The 18,593-nt window shown below is 46.1% G+C and overlaps 1 protein-coding gene across 1 annotated transcript; it reads right to left on the bottom strand.

Annotated features, from left to right (window-relative positions):
* Positions 1-7,507: 7,507 nt before the first annotated feature.
* On the bottom strand, positions 7,508-9,047 carry LOC117546831. Its single transcript, XM_034217189.1, has 2 exons — positions 8,856-9,047; positions 7,508-8,618 (listed from the first exon to the last, which is right to left on the bottom strand). Exons 1-2 carry the CDS (start codon positions 9,004-9,006, stop codon positions 7,597-7,599), a joined length of 1,173 nt encoding a protein of 390 aa, XP_034073080.1. The 5' UTR covers positions 9,007-9,047; the 3' UTR covers positions 7,508-7,596.
* Positions 9,048-18,593: the final 9,546 nt, after the last annotated feature.

The raw sequence follows: 18,593 nt of genomic DNA, 5'->3' as shown, positions 1-18,593 counted from the left end.
AGCAATTGCTTCCACAAACCAGTGGGAGAGCCGTTGCTTAGTAACAGGCTTGCCCTTATAAGGGTTAGCCCAGGACACAAGGGGTTGGTCATTATGACGAAGCACCCTTGATCTGTCCCTGTACGTGCGTAAAGCATGGGCTGGACACGGCAAATCCGGCCGCTGTTCCCCGGAGGAATACAGTGGCGGGGAGGATGCCTCAATGTCAAATGTGGTACCTGAACCAACCGCCTTAAGATAAAGGTAGGGTTGGGCTTCAACCACACTCTGTTTGCCCTGGGGCGAACTGAGTGCATGAAGACTGTACAGATAGCGCATGAGTGCCACTGGCTCGCTTGGCAGCTGCCAGGGTCAGCTTCATGTCACACTGTATTCAGATTGTACCACTCACGGGCCAGGCCCATAGAGCCAAGCGCTCTGGGTGTGGGTGAAAGATAGCCCCCCCCCCGCTTGGGACAGTATGTCCCTGCGTAGTGGGAGCTGCCATGGCTGCCCGCACAGCAGCTGATATATCTCCGCTGGCCAGTACATAGCTGGCCAGTGCGGAGCTATCAGGATAAGTGTGTGGCGTTGCTCTCTCACTCTGGCCAGAGTTGGGGGTATCAGAGCCAGGGGTGGGAACGCGTACAGAAGGCCCGGGGGCCAATCGTGCGCGAGTGCATCCACGCCTAACGGTGCATTTAGATCGCGCATCGAAAAGAACAGCTGACACTGAGCGTTGTCTTTCGATGCGAACAGATCCACCGCGGCTCTGCCGTAACGCACCCACAGCTGGCTCACAATCCTTGGATGTAGAGTCCAGTCTGCATAAAGTGGTATACCTCTGGACAGTAGATCTGCCCCGAGGTTCATCACTCCCGGTACGTGCGTCGCTCTCAGAGAGAGGAGACGTCTACCGCTCCATAGGATCAGTTTGCGCGCCAGTGTGTGTAACTGGAGAGAACGCAAACCCCCTTGGCGGTTAATATACAATATTGTGGTCGTATTGTCTGTCCTCACGAGGACGTGATGTCCCCTGAGGAAAGGCAGAAAGCGTTTTAGGGTGAGAAACACCGCTAAAAGCTCCAGGTAATTTATGTGCGCCCGCTGGAGGTCTCTGCTCCAGAGACCCCTCACCGGGCGACCTTCATAAATACCTCCCCAACCTGTCAGACATGCGTCCGTGGTGACCACTTTCCGTGAAAGGACAGCACCCATAGGCACACCTCGTACTAGAAAAGTCGGGTGCAGCCAGTGGCGCAGTGCCATTACGCATTTCACAGTAACCATCACTCTCCACGCGGGGTTTAGTTTTAGGGCGGCCACCCAGCGCTGAAACTCCCTCATGTGTAAGCGTCCCAGTCGTACGACCAGGATGGCTGATGCCATGAGCCCCAGCAATCGCAGGCATGATCTGAAGAGAACATGTTTGCGCAGCTGGAAAAGAGCGAGACAAGCTCTGAAAGCTTTCACTCTTTCCGCTGACAAGCGAGCTGAAAAGGGCACCGAGTTCAGGCGTAAACCCAGGAAGAGTATAGTCTGCGCGGGGCACAACATGCTCTTCTCTGTGTTTATTATGAAACCCAGGTTGAGCAGGTGCTTTACGAGGACATTTGTCTGCGTAACAGCCTCCTGCTCCGACTGTGCGAGAAGCAGCCAGTCGTCCAGGTAGGTCGCCAGGCGAATACCCTGTTGTCTTAACGGGGCTATCGCGGCTTCCGTACATCGTACAAACACCCTTGGACTGAGAGACAGACCGAAGGGGAGTAGGTGCAGCTTGGACGAAGGGCCAGGCAGCGGCTGGGCCCTTCGAGGGAGGCAGAGGTGGAGGGCCTCGTCCTCCTTCTTTTTCGACTCGCATCTCCTCTGCATGGAGGCAAGAGCGGAGCCGAAAATCCCCTCGGGAACGATGGGCATGTCAAGCACATCCTCCTTTTCCCGGTCTGGGAGGTTGGTGAGGTTGAGCCATCTAGCTCTTTCCTGCACCACCATGATCCCCATTGTTTTGCCCGTGGCCTGGACGGCGCAGCGTTGGACACGGAGACAAATGTCTGTGACCGCGGCCAACTCATCCAGAACGGCCGGTCCAGGATTACTCAACATATCCTCACAGAGCTCCGCTTGGTATGCGGTTAGCAGTGAGGAAACGTTCAGAGCCCTGGCGGACAACGCTGCGGCTCTGTAGGACCGTTCAGTCATGGTCGACTGGAAACGGTCCACCTTCGCTGGCAGCGTGGGGTTTCTGCTTGGTGACGGGCCCATCCTCGGTAGGAGGTGGGCTGCCACCAGCAGTTCCATCGGCGGTATGCGGAGCAGGCCGAGCCTCTGCGGGCGAGACCATGGTGAGGTCTCGCCGGGAGCTCCCGCCTGGTGAGGCGTGGGGCTCCGTTCCCGCGTCTCTTGCCGCCACCGGGTCCCGGCCTGACACGGAGTGGGATCCCGGTTCCGCAGCTGCCGCTGTTAGTGAGCCCCAGACCGACACAGTGAGGGGCTCAGTCTCTGCGGCGGACGCCCCCGTGTCTTGATTGCCAAACGGCGAATCAGTGGACATGAGGGAGTCCTGTTCCAACAAGCTAGCTTGGTGTGCTAGCCGTCGGTGGAGGCTCTTTCGGGTGAAAAGGGCACAATGCCCGCACGAGCCGGGGTTGTCGATAGCCTCCTGGGCGTGTTCCAGCCCGAGGCAGGACGAGCAGACCTGGTGTGAGTCTGTGCCTGCTATCTTCAACCCGCAGCCGCATGACCGAGCCTCCGAGTCCCTGACTCCTCTGGTGTGAGGGGGAGAGGCGTCCATCGTGTTCGCCTCGTGGCGTGGAGAGGACCCGCTCGTAACAGGTACGTCGTTGAGAGAAAAAGTGTTACCAACCCGTCCTTAATCCGGAGAAAAAAGGGTCGGTGTGGGTCCTTTGTTCTCAAATAATATTGACTGGTGTGTCAATATACTTCTAATCCTTTTCTCCTCCGTGAGAGAGAAAAAGAAAAGCGTCCTTGCTACCGTGGTGTCGGTAGTAAGGGGAAGCTAGCTAGCAACAGGTGCGTAGCTAGCTTGAGAAAAATCAAAACCTTACCTTACTTTCCGGGGAAATAAACGGCGAGGTCGTTTTTAATACTAACTGGCGTTAGTATTACCGTCTTCTTGCGAAGCGGAAGGAGTAGCCGGCGAGCGCCCGTCGACCGAAATGGTTATATATTTGGGTTCAGTCTGTGGACCGTTAAGCTTGTCCGGCTACTATAGAGATGTGCTCTGAAGCGAGAAGAGGTGTTTGAATGATGCATGCGTCGTGGCGCAAGCTACTTATAGGGGGTGAATTCCCTGACGCTGGCGTCAAGATCACCAGCCAATCAGGATTGGCGTAATGAGATTGATGCTTCTGTTTGCTCCGGGATGAGGCGCATCCCATAGTGAGACATCGAACGGAGTGTTATGAATGAGAACGGCAAAAGTTCAATACAGGCGATGACGTCACCTTTGCGCGTCCCCGCGAACAGGGCTTCAATCCACGGCAGGGCTTCAATCTACGGCATAACACCGGCTCTTAGCTCCGGAATCCGGTTCACTTCCAGCTCCAAAAAATTGTCGGTCTAGAGGCAAGAGCTTCGGAGCTAAGAGGCGGCGTCGCTTACGTCTCTCTTACGTCGAGGCGTGCAGGAAACTAAACCCACCTCCCCTGAACATGGGTCTGTCATGCCTGCCTACAAGCAGTAGTGCTTATAAACACACTTTATAAAGTCAGGCAACACTAACCAGGCTTCGTGTGATTCTGTTTATTTGTACCTTACTTTGACCATCCGTTCACTGTTATTGATCATTGTGGAGAGAGGCAGACGTGTTGTTTTGTATTATAGCAGCTATCGGATGGAATCAATACATGGGCTGCACAGGTTGTCGTGTCCGACTATCACAAGTAGGATCATAATAAAAATACGCCGGTAAAATGTGCCTGTAGAAAACGGTTTATGCCACAATAGCTTGGTTTCAGTCACGTGACTTCTATGACGCGCGAAATTCAAGTGGAGGTCAGGAAGTGAAAACGCAATCATTCATCAACGCAGGAATCATGGAGGACAGCGACTATGTCAAACAATTAAATGAACCTGCACGCCGCAGATATCGTGAAAAAATCACAGCACACATCGGATACGATCCGTATCAGCTGAAAAAAACGACTTTTCTTGTGATTTATCCGATTTGCCCGCTGTCCAGGCGATGGATATCACCAGCTACCTCGTCCTTCATACCTCCTACTACACGGCTAGCCAGATGAAAGCGTATAAAAGCCTGGAAGCTTTCAACTACTTCGTGTGTGGATGGGTGAATGACCTCGGCACCAAAGAGGCATTAAACAAATGTCGCCTTGTTTTTGCCCGGGTGAGTGTTAACTATACCTTCTTACCTCTAAGTAGCATTATTAGGAGACATCTAGCTAGCTAACTTTAGCTACATGGACTCATGTAAGGCAGTGTTACGGCTGTCGCCTTGCCTTCAGCATTAACTGGCCTGTGAGTGTGTGTATATATGTGTATGTTTGTTATGTGTTTAGCTTAGGATATATTGTGTTTTGTGTGTATAGACAGCTCAGAGCCTTTGAACAGCCTGCACGTTGTTTATATCACTCTATGTTGAGGTTAATATTAAAAACAACCTCTTTACCAAGACCATCTGGTTATGTGTTGCTTGTGATGTTGTTAAATGTATGTTACCAACTCGCAAGTTGTGAACTGGAGCTTCAATTGTGTAGGTCAACCATTCCCAGAGGTCTGGAGAAACACCATTAAAAACGTGGATTGTAGCTAAAGAAGATGGAGAGGTTGTTACAGCACACTGTAACTGTATGGCTGGGTAAGTCATAAAATAAATATCCCAACCCAAAGCATATTTGACACAACACTTAAGCTCAGACAAAATAATGCCTGCTATAATATTCATGTTATACCATTACTAGCTTTTACGATCAATCTAGTTATTCTAGTATGTCTCTGTCTATACAGTTTGTCAGAATCCTGCTCACATGTTGGAGCAGTTCTGTTTGCAATCGAAGCAGGTGTGAAGATGAGAGAGACTGCATCCTGCACCACTGAGAAGTGCAAGTGGTCAAAAAGGTATTCAGACCCCAGTGGTCAGTCAGCTGTTCATGCTGTCCTTGCCTGTCTCATTGTTACACTGCACCTACATGTATGTTCACATACATGTTGGTCTGTCTCTCACATGTGCAGATTCCTGCTGCTCCAGTTGCGATGATAGACTTTTCATCCGCAAAATCCAAAAAGCAAAAACTGGATGATGCCATTGCTGGAAGGACAGGTGAGAAGCACACATTTCAGCGTCCCACAGTCCAGGGTTCAAAATTGGAGTGAGGATCAGAGAGGTATATGCAGTTTTTCAAGACTTTGAGCAGAAATTCCTCAAGAAGTGCTGCACTGATGTCCAGGGAACCATATTACAGAGAATTTGTCACTAAATCTGTGAGCAAGCTACCTAAACCACTACCTCAGTATAGGACACCAGAGATGCTACAGCTATCCCCAACAGAGTTGCAGAATGCATGCCAGGACTTCAGACAGGAAGAGCTGACACAGCCACAGCCACAGGTCCAGGCAGTAGAGGAGGAGACCAGAAACCAGAGCTTATCAGCAATATGGTTTAGCCAAAGAGCAGGAAGGATCACAGCCTCAAGACTGAAGCAGGTTCTACAGACTAGTCTTGCACAGCCATCAAAGTCCTTGATCAAGTCCATATGCTACCCAGAGGCATACAAGTTCTCTACAGCTGCAACAAGGTATTTATTAGGGATTAGGGAGCCAATCAGAAAAGCAAACTGTATACAGTTTTTCTCAGACGCGGAGGGATACCGACTTGTTGTGAAAAGTAACTTACAATTCTACCCGTGGTATACGCTGATTATATCACGTATATCAGTAAGTTACAGTACAAGTAACTTATAACTAAATTCATTATCATTACAAAACATGATTCACAAAATATTCAATGCATAAAAATAGTGTGTGTGTGTGTGTGTGTGTGTGTGTGTGTGTGTGTGTGTGTGTGTGTGTGTGTGTGTGTGTGTGTGTGTGTGTGTGTGTGTGTGTGTGTGTGTGTGTGTGTGTGTGTGTGTGTGTGTGTGTGTGTGTGTGTGTGTGTGTGTGTGTGTGTGTGTGTGTGTGTGTGTGGGGCTTTGGCTGAACCCTCAATGGCCATACATGGGAGCGTCGCCAGACGGAGGTGTCACGTGCACCTGCCATGGAACTGGTATCTGTGAGATAAAGGTAAGTTATTTGTTCAGTATTGTGCTACAGTAAAGCGGGTAAGTATAGGATTGTGACGTGATCCTGAGTCTGGGGATCCTCTCCCAATACATTTTGAGCTGCAGACACTTATTTACAGTACAATATATTACTTTTCTTTTCATTGAACTTTTAGTGCCCACACAGCAAACAAGAGGAGGCCAATCTTCGCCTGTGTGCTGGAGAACAGGGCTTCTGTCTCGTCAACGATGGGGGCACTGTGAAGCTGGACAGGAGACATGCCTACTACCATCAAATACAGGCTCAGCTCCACCTCGTTGATGTTGACTACTGCGACTTTGTTGTCTGGACTAAAAATGACCTCTTTGTAGAGAGAATTGTGCGTGATGTGGACCTGTGGGACAACATCATTCCCAGAGTTGAGCGTTTCTTCAGACTATGTGTTCTCCCTGAAGTGTTGGGACAGCAACTTACAAGGGGAAAGGTAAAAGTCATAAAGAGTTGGTGTGCTCATTTTTTTCCACAAGAACATGTTAGTGCATAACTATCAGGTGACTAAAAGCCTCCTCTCCCTGTCTGCTGTTCCATTTTTCAGTTTCAGTTGCAAGATGATCAGGAGGGAGAGAAGGCGTGATTACCAGCACCTGTGGTCTGTCCTGGTCCCGGAAGTTGTGGTTCTCTCCTTGTTGCATTATTATTACGTGCCGTAGTGGGTGCTGGTGTTTGGGTGGGTGTCTTTTTCTCTCTCCCTCTGATCTCCCCAGGTGCTCCCAATCTCCAATCAGCGCCTCCATATAGGACATGAGGAAGGTTGCAGTCGCTCTCCCCTTATCTTAAGCTTTGTTTGACAAGTTGGCTGGTGAGCCCTTTTTCGTTGTGTTAATTAAAAGACCACTTTATGGCGTCAGAGATCAGTTTCCTCTCCTTTTTCTCTCGGCCGGTTATGTTGTGTGTCGCTACTTCCCTTTGTACCCCTATATTTACAAGGGAACGTAACATTTGCACAGTGGCAGCTCTTTAACCTGCATTACAGCACCTTCATATTCACTGATCACACTCACTAGAGGAAGTAGGGCTGTGTGATATATTGCTATTGTAAAAAAGATGTTTACTGAAAAGATTAAATGATACTAAGACTGAATAATACATGGTTTCTTATTTACATTTACAATAACCCTCAATGGCCATACATGGGAGCGTCACCAGACCAATTGTCATCTCTAGAATATTGTTGAATGAATTAAGCCTGAATGTAGATGAAAGTTGTATATTGAGTAGGGCTACACAATTTTCAACACAAAAAGATGTTTACTGAAAAGATTAAATGATACTGAATAATACATGGTTTCTTATTTACAAGACTACAGCTCCATGACTTTACTCCAATGGGACGACAGACACTGACAGATTAGACAAGGCACAGCAAATAACCCCAATCTTGTCAATTAATGCTAGTGCCTCACCTGGTTTTGTTAGCATGTGCTCTATGGGCACAGCCCTGCTTTGCAGAATCTGATATTTTCTTCTGACTAATCCTATGACTCTTTCAACATGAATACGCACATTAGCTATTTTTCTTGTCTCTTCCACCTCGTATGCTGACAGCTGACTTTTCCCCCTGGTGAATGCAGGCATCTTTAGTGAAGCACAGTAAAATCCCACACTATCGGCAATATCGAACCCACGGTCTGCTAGGACAATATCTCCAGGTAACAGGTTTTTTAGGAGCCCACTCTGTATTGTGATCTGTTTATCACTAACTCTTCCTCCCCAGGCACAAGATATGTAGGTAACATAGCCTTGGGGAGCAACACCAATCAGACATTTAACAGTATGGTGATGCTTGTAGTTGGACCATGTTTGTGCTCTAGCTAGTAAATTAGAGGGCCTCTCAATAAAAACTTCAAAACAGTCAACAATCACAGCAACTCTACATCCAAATGCCTGTCTGAATCCCATTGGCATTGTAGCTTGAAGTACATGTCGCTCTGGCCACTCAATTATAAATTCTGTACTCTCGTGAAGTATGTCAATTAACTTATGCCAAATTCTAGAAGCAGTGGAGAGTGAGATGTTGAACTTGAAAGCCAAATCTTTCAGAGGGAGATTTAGTCTCAGCCTCAGCAAAACTAAAATGAACTGTTTAAATTTGGAGAGCACAGACATAGGGCCACAGGTGATGTAGGGCTCGCACAGTTGAAAAACCTGAAGTAAAACTAAGAAGTTGGGTAGCCCGGTGTAAAACTTTGTTTTCTCTTCGTTGTTCTCAAAGGACTCCTGGTTGAACTTTGTGTCCAGTGCCTTTGTCCGAAGATCTCCCAGCTCTGTTGTGTTCTGTCTCAGAACATCCTCCATCCTCTCGATGTCCTCCATCGTTAAATCAGTCTGGCATCCTGCATCTGCATACAATATAGCAGTAGCAAGCATAATTAGTTATTTAAAATAGTCAAATATGAATGTGAATTGTTGTGAAGTTATCTTTTTGACAACCTTTTTACAGACATGCAAGTTCTCTGTTCCAATTATTGCAGATTCTCAAATTAGTGCTCTATTTTCTAAACCTAATTCAAAGTTTGCATTGATTTTCTGACAATCACATTTGTAATATTTAATAATAATGCTGGTGGTTAATTTACCTTGTTGGTCATTTAATATCCCACTGGTGTCCTCTGGTTGTGGGCTGTCAGACGGGGGCTGCGTCGGTTCTGGGCTCTCGGTTGTCTGCAGGAGATCCAACAAAGCCTCTGCACATTCTGATTGTCTTTGTTGGTCTTCCTTGAGCTCCATCCTCTGCTCTCGTCGAAGAGATGCCTCTGATCTGGGCTTACTTGTTGTGTAGTAACCGAGGCTAACAGTGGACTCCAGTCTACCGACTCAACGTCACCCAAAGCGCTATGGCACCCTAAAAAGTCCCAACAAAGTCCATATTAGACTACAGGTAACTTAAACATGATCAGTATTACTAAGTAAATACGCATTTAACCACAACCCAATAATACCTAAACAAAGCCACAAAAACCAAGTTAGCTAATACCTCTGATGAAGTGGTCACTGCAGACCCGTGCATTAGACGACTCTGCTCCTCCCGACCGCAGATGTAGGTTTGAAAGCCATTTTTTCCGGCGTTCTTCGGTTAGCTTCTTAAATTGCTCAGCTTTATGGACGACAACCTTCGGCACTCGGTAAAACCTCTTGTTTTTCTCTCGGCCGGATCGATTGGAACAACCGTAAACTACACAACACACCGGCATTTTCACAATGGTAACAGCAGCTAGATCCTCTGTAGAAAATTACTTCCTGACCTCCAATGGAATTTCGCGCCAAAGGAACGCAACGGTGTGACGTCACGTGAAACCAAGCTATAGGATAGCAATAGCAAGTAGTCAGTTTAGCTTCGGTTGCTATGCTAACATCACCCATTTTATACCAGAGAAACTTTCATAACAGCGTTGTGATGCCAAACAGCGTCAATTCAGACTGACACAAATTCACTTAGGCTAAGGGGAACTGGGGATATGTATCAGCTGCTTGTGTGAGCCGGACAGTGAATACTTTAGAGCGGTCGCTGCAGTGTGAGCTAACCGGGAGCTAACGGAGGAGAATAAACTCCCGTAGAAGAGCAGCCAACACTGCAGCGGTCGGTAAATGCTGCAGAAACACATTAATAAACAATGAACTACGGCACTCTGGAGCAAAGTATAAGGTTGGAGAAGTCGTTATTCAATTTATTCTGGCTTCGTGTGATTAAAAGCAACACGATCATCGACCCGACGCTGTTCCCCGTTGTTGTGAGCGCCGTAATGCCGTTGGGGAGCAAATCAGCGATGTAAACGGTGACGTCATGACGCAGCAGCGGCAGCACCAGTCGGGTGCTGGGCGGTGTGAACAGAGCGGGAGCAAAAAAGGGAAACCGGAGCTGAACCAGAAAAGCTCTAGCTCGGAGCTAGAAAGGGAACAGCGCTGGTGTGAAAGCCGCATAACATTACTCCCTGCAATATTTCAAACAGATTAGCTTGTCAAAAAAGTCCTAAAACAACCAGTCAGTGTCAGGCTCACTGACAAAATATTGCATTTATGTGACTACTCCATCATAAAAAGGACTCAGATTGTGGCCGCAGACACCCAGTTCATAATACTGCAAACATATCAATATTGCAATACTTTCATCTGTTGGCATTAGGATCAACCCCACCTGATTGTGCAATGAAAGTGTATTAACGTTAGCTGGGTGTTTGCTAAAGCATAGTGTCTTTTTTTATGTTTACAATTGTTAAATACATTAGATGTGACCCGTGAGTATGGAGGGTTTCAAGTTATATTAAAGGCACAAGTGATAGAGTTGGGTGACAAACAGTAATTTAATGAGTAATTTAACTAACTACTTTTGCTTTTGAGTAATGATTGTAATTGTAGGAATCACTAGTATATCACAGAAAGGATATGTTTCCTTGTCTTGAAAAAGAAATATATCTGGTAACCTCTAGCAGCTCAATTTGCTGTCCTCTCTATCCCTGCATATAAAATATTCATTTTACTGAAATACTTTAAAAAACTTTGCAAGTGGAAACTCAAGATATGTCTGGTAAAATTCTGCATGACAGTGAGAACATCTGACGCTCCAGCTCCTGCACTAGTTTCAGTTGAAAGAGAAACTGCACAAGAGCCTTTACAGTAAATGTGGCCTTGTGAGAGCATATAGGAAAAAACAGAAATAAGTTATGTGTTGATATTCAAGCCCATTAAAATGTAAACATGAATAAAACTTGGCAATTCATACAAAATGTGTGATTCTTCCAGTGTCTTTTAAATGGTTTCGTGTTTTATTTGGAGATTACTTTTTGTGCATTTTTACACAAGGTTTTCTTTCTGTGCTGGTGACGCTTCCTACCTTGCACCTCCGCTCTTCAAACACCTGATCTGACTCTTCTGCTTAGATTCAAGAGCATCCGTCCAATTCTCTCTTGTCCAACTCCAAGTCTGTATCTCTCCTACTCTGCAGTCTCTCTCCTCCCTCTTATTTCCCTCTGTGCCCTTTCTGTATTTTTGACAAGTTGGCACACTCGAAGGACATTGTCAAAACGTCAAAACGTTGTAAAATATAGATATAGAAAGAGATGTACAGAGGCCACGGAAAAGGGGAAAGAAGATGAATATGTGAGTTTAAAAAAAGGAAGACAGAGTAAGATAGTCAGAGTAAATATATGAGCTCTCTGTGGTAAAAGACAATAAAGTGTGAAAGGTTTTTTCCTTTGTTTGATGTCCTCCCCTCGGGGGCTTTGTGACAGAGTCGGCTGCAGAGCCCCAGTTAAAAGAGAAAAAATGACAGGAGCCATTTCTCTCTTTTCTCTCTATGGCCCTTCAGGTTGAGGACTGTCTGTGAATGTAAGTGTGTGTGTTAGAGAGAGTGTGAGTGAGAAAGAGTATGAGACAGAAAGAGAAGGAGAGAGAGAGAGGGAGCCCTTGGGGTCTAATAAATCAGGCCTGCATTGAACGGGAGGGTCCTGGAGGATCTTGCGTGGGAAGACAGGTGTCCATTGCATTCTGGGGCAGAGGTTATGGTCGGACACATCAGTCATCTCAAACAGCACACACACACCCATGCAGGACTGAAATTAGCCAGAGACAAAACCCATTTCCTCCTCTTGTACCTCATTACCATGTCACAGCCCTCTGCTTCATATTTGGATTTGTTTTTTAAATGTGAGATACTGCTGTGATCAAATAATGAGAAAGTGCGACAACGGGAGCCGCTTCTGTAAACAGTTTACCATTGATTATTCCGCAGCTTATTGTGTTTCGATGTGTTTTCCTTTCAGTCTACAAAAGAAAGTGAGGCTGGCACCTAGGCGCACACAGGAGCCCCACAACAACATTAGCATAATAGTAATTCACAGGCTGGAGTTATGGAAATGAAATCAAATATTGCTCTTCCATTCTCCAGCACACATCAGTATTCCACTAAGACATCCAGCTATTACTCATGACAAATATGAATTAAAGACGGTGTGTGTGTGTGTGTGTGTGTGTGTGTGTGTGTGTGTGTGTGTGTGTGTGTGTGTGTGTGTGTGTGTGTGTGTGTGTGTGTGTGTGTGTGTGTGTGTGTGTGTGTGTGTGTGTGTGTGTGTGTGTGTGTGTGTGTGTGTGTGTGTGTGTGTGTGTGGAAGAGGTGTGTTTGTGTATGTATATGCATATGTGAGAAATGTCTGTTTGTAATATACACAGGAGTTCCTGAGAAATGGAGGAATGTATATTTGTTTCTGGGATAAAACCAGAGCGGTCAACTCTCTATCATCTGTTTGTGTGTGTGTGTGTGTGTGTGTGTGTGTGTGTGTGTGTGTGTGTGTGTGTGTGTGTGTGTGTGTGTGTGTGTGTGTGTGTGTGTGTGTGTGTGTGTGTGTGTGTGTGTGTGTGTGTGTGTGTGTGTGTGTGTGTGTGTGTGTGTGTGTGTGTGTGTGTGTGCCTCAGGGTTACGGATAGAGGAATGTTGCGTGCCTCACTCTCTGTCCTCTTTTCCACCCTTATTCTGAAAACTGAAACTCCATCATGCCGCGGATACACACAAACACACACATGTACACACACACACATGTACACATGCAGCCAGTCAAACAGTGAAGGGTCCCACAGAGTTCATAAGCTAGTGAATAATAAAAGCTCCACACTGGACCTGTCTGTGACTTGAATATGATTTTTGCTGTGTCGGTGCGTGTGTCCTCACACATGCATACATGTGTGTGTGCGTGTGTGTGTGTGTGTGTGTGTGTGTGTGTGTGTGTGTGTGTGTGTGTGTGTGTGGTGTGTGTGTGTGTGTGTGTGTGTGTGTGTGTGTGTGTGTGTGTGTGTGTGTGTGTGTGTGAGTGTGTGCTCTCTATGGTAACTAGATGAATTATTCACTGTTTACTGATGAGGAAGCATTTAGGCTCCCAGGAGTGGTGCTCAGAAGCAGGCCTCACCTCACTCCTCTTGCCCTCTCTCCATCTTTAGCTTTTTCTTCTCCTCCTTCCCTTTTTCCCGCTCGCCCCATCACACTTTCATCATCTCTCTCCATTACTGAGGTTAGTGGTTCTAACATCACGCCTTTGTTGGATAAAGACGCTGTTGGAAGGAATACACGATAAGTGTTTCTTCGCCTTTAGCTCCAAATCTCTGTCTGTCTTATCCCGCTGACCTAGTTGCAAAACAATGTTCTGATGGGTAAATCTCTGTTATCAACAACAAAGTAGGAATCCATTTGCATTACATTAAGTAGAGGGATGGGATTTGGCTTTTCCTCTTTGGGGCTGCCTTAGCTGAATTAGCATCACTTCACGACCGAGGCTCAAACATACACATATACCCACACAAATCACTGGAAGCAAAGTCTAATCTGTCTCTTCCACACCCAGTGTACACACAAATGCACATGCACACATTCACATAAAACACCGTTAATACACCCACTAATCAAGCTCCTATTACCAGAAGGAGGCTTTCACACATGGGGACCAAACTCCCTTCATTTAATTGGTCCGCTGAGAAAATAGCTAAGCTGTTCACATCTGCAGGGATACATACTCACATAGCAACGCATACACAGACACACAAAAAGACACACACAAAGACACACACATGCGGTCACTGAGCCAATCAGTGCAGAGCTCCTTGGGCAATGTGCACAGTTCCATCCTTTCATTTATCCATCCCTTATCCCCAGTTCATCCCTCGCTTTCAGCTCCATCGGTCCCATTACCACAGCCAGGGACCCCAATCCCTGGAACAGAACCCCAAAACACACACACACACAAACACACACTCACACACACAAACTCACACAAATACAGCGCACTTAACCATAGCCCAGATTCAACCATAACAAAACCAAGGGTCCAAGCTATTTTAGCCTATCGGTATCTTTCCTGTGTTGCTTGTGGTGTTTTAGTGTGTGTGTGTGTGTGTGTGTGTGTGTGTGTGTGTGTGTGTGTGTGTGTGTGTGTGTGTGTGTGTGTGTGTGTGTGTGTGTGTGTGTGTGTGTGTGTGTGTGTGTGTGTGTGTGTGTGTTTGGAGTTGGGTGGTTTCCCATCCGGAGCAGCCGTTGTGTTGCTTATTAAACAAAGCCTGTCTAAAGCTGTCCTAATCCTTTCCCATAGCTATCCCTGACTACACATATAGACACACACACACACACACACACACGATTTCTGAACAATTACTGAAGTCCAGCGCTCAGCAACACATTCTGTCCTCTGTCAACCCCAGCAGATCGAGGGAGGAAAAGAGAGAGAGAGAGAGAGAAAGAGATGGATGGACGTAGGGAGAGGGAGAGATGAAGCATTAGCTATACACACATTCATACACACCCATACAGAGTATAGTTTCTTTAGGGGCTGGCGACTAGACTCCATCTGCGACGAAAGATAACCCTCGCTACCCAATAGTGTACGCAGCAGTGTGTGTGTCAGTGGGATTATATGTGCTTTAGAAACTCTTGCACCCAGTGGCATCAAACCAGCACCCAACAGAGCTCCATCATCCAAAACTCTCCAACTTCCAATAAATGGGGAATTTCTGAAGCATACATGCATTTCTTAATGAAGGTAAAACAAACCCTGGAGTCTTCAGTTTGCTTTATTTTAAAAAATGATATGGCACGCTTTGCAGTTCTGATAGAAAGGGTTGGATGAAGAACTGCCTTTAGACTCACAACTCAAGGCTGAGATCATCAATGTGTCTACGTCAGCTCTTTTTATCTGCGTGTAACAGTTTTAGGGGATTGACCCAGCCAAGAAATTTGCTGGAAAGCCAAATACCAAAATAACACTATCAATCTTTTTGAAGTGTGTGAAACTAGTCTGGCAGTCTTGAATAGGAATATTTATAGAGTCCAGGATACAATAATAGTGTACTTCTCAATATTAGAGCTACTTTCAGTCATATTAATCCAGAGGAAGTTGTACAGGTTGATCAAATTATGAATACATCTGAGTCCCCTCAAAGGCTGTGGATAATAAATGGTATTTTTTATTTTACAAATGGTAAGATGTATAAGCTTGGTTTGACTAAGGGATGAGAGTTTTGAGAGTAACATAATTGACGACAAACTATGGGAATTAAAGTCCTCCCATTATTGTTACATAAAAGTGTGGTTACTAGAATTGATTGAGGAATTACTAGTTGTTAATGTTTGCTTGATTAAGATTGTGAAATGGATTGAGACAGTTTAGTCTTAAAGGGCCATTTATACTGATCATATTTCCATTGTTCAGGTCTACTAGAATAGATTTAAATTGTGCAATCTTCCATTGGTTTCTCATACAGCATCTCTGTAAAGTATGTGTATTCACTCTCTGTCCTAAACGGCTTGTTGGAGCTCCTGCCCCCCCCCCCCCCCCTGTGAGCCCAGTGTGCTCTGATTGGTCGGGACGTTGCGAGGCTCGTTGCTGCGAGGAGCGGACAGGCTTCCGGGTTGGCGATACAGCGAGAACAAGCGAAACTCATCTTGAGCACACACAGACACTCCGAAGTAAAAACAATAAGTGTGGCTTGATATTGAGTAAGAAAAAGGTTTCTAACGCTGTGAGAATGGGTCTGCGGAGAGCATTTCTCCGTGATCCCAACTCGTCTATTACCAGCATTCAGGGACTCCCTGTTAGTTAGCCAAGGGATCCTGGTGTGTGAGGTGCAAATCAACAACAAATGACCGGATTGGCCCAAATGGACCAATCCGGTCATTTGTTGTTGATTTGGGTATTCACACGTCACAGAACACAGGAAGCAAACAATGGAAAATGAGAAATCTCCAACGAGGCGTTCTGGGGCAGCATAGACAGGTATTTTTTGTGTTAGAGTTTTACTCGCTACAGGGTGTACTTTGAGGGTTTGTGACTCTGCAGACCGTTTACATGCATAAAAACCTTCATAACACATAAGGGGACAGGTAATAACTGGAAAAGCATGACATGGGCCCTTTAAGTCCCCAACAGTTTTACAGAATGAATTGTCTTTATTTTACTCATATTATTTAACCTTGACGGAGTGCGGAGTCGGTGGACTACCTGACGCCTGATAAGCAAGTCATATCTGACGTTACGTATAGCTGTATTTACCTAACTGTCAGCTGGTGTGCGTGTCTGTTTGTGTGTAAATCTGCATTTGTGTAATGATGCTTGTGTGTTTGTGGCTGGGGTCACTAAATGTGTGAATGAGACTGGAAGTGTGTCCACATCTCTGTTTGTCCACAGCTGTTTGCTGGGATATTTTCAGCTCTGGTTTGTGTGAGCACCACACGCAGGGACTTTGGTGATAATTGAAGCGCATATACCCACCTCCATGAAGGTGATGTTTGTACGTGTGTGCGTTTTTAGGCAGACCAAGGCTACATTGACCAATGGAGATAATTACTTAAAAATGCATGTGCACTCTTAAGTCCTCACTTATGGAGATTACCGAGTAGTTTCATGCATTAACACACACATGCTTAAGTAGAGGTGATTGGGCGAGGGCTGGGGCTGTTTGAAGAGCCGCTTCAGACACACACATCCCAAATAATTTCAATGCATCTCAATGAACAGTCCTCAATATGGACGCAGCTGGCAAAATACACATACACACATATTACACACTCATAGACCGCACTGGGAAAGCATGTCTATTATGTGTGTGACCAAGAAGAGCATGGCCACGAGCACCTCTTTGTTTCAAGACAAAGAGAGGGTCAAAAACATCATTAGTCTGAGGCTGCAGGACACCCATACACACAAACACTCACACACACATGCTAACACGCATACACAGTTTTCCAGATGCTAATACTTTTGCCAGTAGGGTTTCTGGGCCGCAGTGAGGCAATCACACACAGCAGAGTATACACAGTAGGAAGAGCATCACTTCTCTCAGACACACAAACACACACACACGCAGCGGCAACATTATTTCTACCTCAAAGAAGGATATTGAATTTTTATGAAATCGGCTAAAAGAAAAGCGAGGTGAGAGAGAGTGAATAGGAAAGACGAGAAAGAATTAATGCAAACACATCTATTGTCCAGCTTGTACAAAGCCACAAAAGAAAGTCCTCCCTGTAACCTTGTACTCATGAGTCAAAGCATAAATCACTGTAAATTGTGTTTGTTCACACTAACCCAACCTTGGCGTGTCGTGGAACCGTGCAGTCAGCACCTATGTGCACATAACCACACATGCACACACACACACTGTGACCTGACCTCTCTCCTCTCTAAACTCCTCTGAACTGACATCAGCTTCACGTAAAGCTCTGACATCAGCTTTTAGAGGCAAGAATATCCAATAAAACCACTTTTGCGATGGTTCTAATAATTTAATAGAGCCTTTTCACCTCCGCTTTTATTGATGCACCTGAAGCATCCCCGTAATGCAGCAAAAGGTAATACTCTCCTTTATTCACACCCTCTGTTTAAAGTCAACTCTCTCATACTTTTCTTTATTCTGTCCTTCCCTCTCTCTCTGCATGACTGCATGGTGTAATCCCGGTCAGGCCACAGGAATGTTCCGGTGTTGTTCTGGTGTCTGAGCCTGTATACACACACACACTCAGACACATACACTGCGCAGGGAATTCAAAGGACAGCGGCTCCAAAACATGCACACAAAGCGAGGATGCGCTACCATAAGCACCGTAGAGCAAACCGTCAGGGCCGAATGGAAAACCACAGGAGAGGAGTGATGACAAAGAGATGTTACACCTCTCTGTCCCTCCTCCTCCTCCTCCTCCCGACTCTCCTCCCTTCCCCCATTGTTCATTCCCAAGCATCAAGGTCGGACCGTGTTACAAATGAAGCCGTCCTCCACCCCTCTTATATCCCCTCTACACACACACACTCACATCAACACACACACTCGCACACGCAGGCTGATGAAGGCCCGCTGCTGTAACTCACTGCTTGCTGTGACATCATTAATACGACATACTGTCCACAGTGACATCATTAACAAGAGCCGGGGTGCTGACTCTTCCTTAATGGCTCTCTAAATATGACAGGTTTGACATATTGTCCATGTGGTGGTCCTGTGTGTGTTTGCATGTGTGTGAGTGTGTACATGTCAAGCAAGGAGGCCGGTGCATCCACTGGTGCCTGATTTACACTGCAGGCGGCAGTTTTCAGGGTGCTAGCAAATGTCAGCCAGAGCAGTCTTTTGAAAGCAATTAGGGAAACAGTTTCTGTCCCACCCTGCAACACATCCTCACACACATGCAGATACACACACAAACACACACACACCTAGTTTCCTTGGTTGATGGCCTACTCTGAGCAGAAGATGGATTCTTAATAATTAGGGAGATAATTGCCCAGGCAGGGGAGAAAGAGAAGATCAATGGCTGATCTTTAAGGCAGTTTGTGTGTGTTCTCACTAACATT

This window comes from Gymnodraco acuticeps, unplaced genomic scaffold, assembly GCF_902827175.1.
Source record: "Gymnodraco acuticeps unplaced genomic scaffold, fGymAcu1.1, whole genome shotgun sequence".
NCBI classification, from domain to species: Eukaryota; Metazoa; Chordata; class Actinopteri; order Perciformes; family Bathydraconidae; genus Gymnodraco; species Gymnodraco acuticeps.
This window is presented reverse-complemented; position numbering and strand designations above follow the sequence as displayed.

Coding starts and splice junctions, on each gene's coding strand:
- LOC117546831 (XM_034217189.1), bottom strand. CDS start 9,006: ATGGAGCTCAAGGAAGACCAACAAAGACAATCAGAATGTGCAGAGGCT. Junction 8,619..8,855: donor GATATTAAATGACCAACAAG/GTAAATTAACCA, acceptor TATTGTATGCAG/ATGCAGGATGCCAGACTGAT.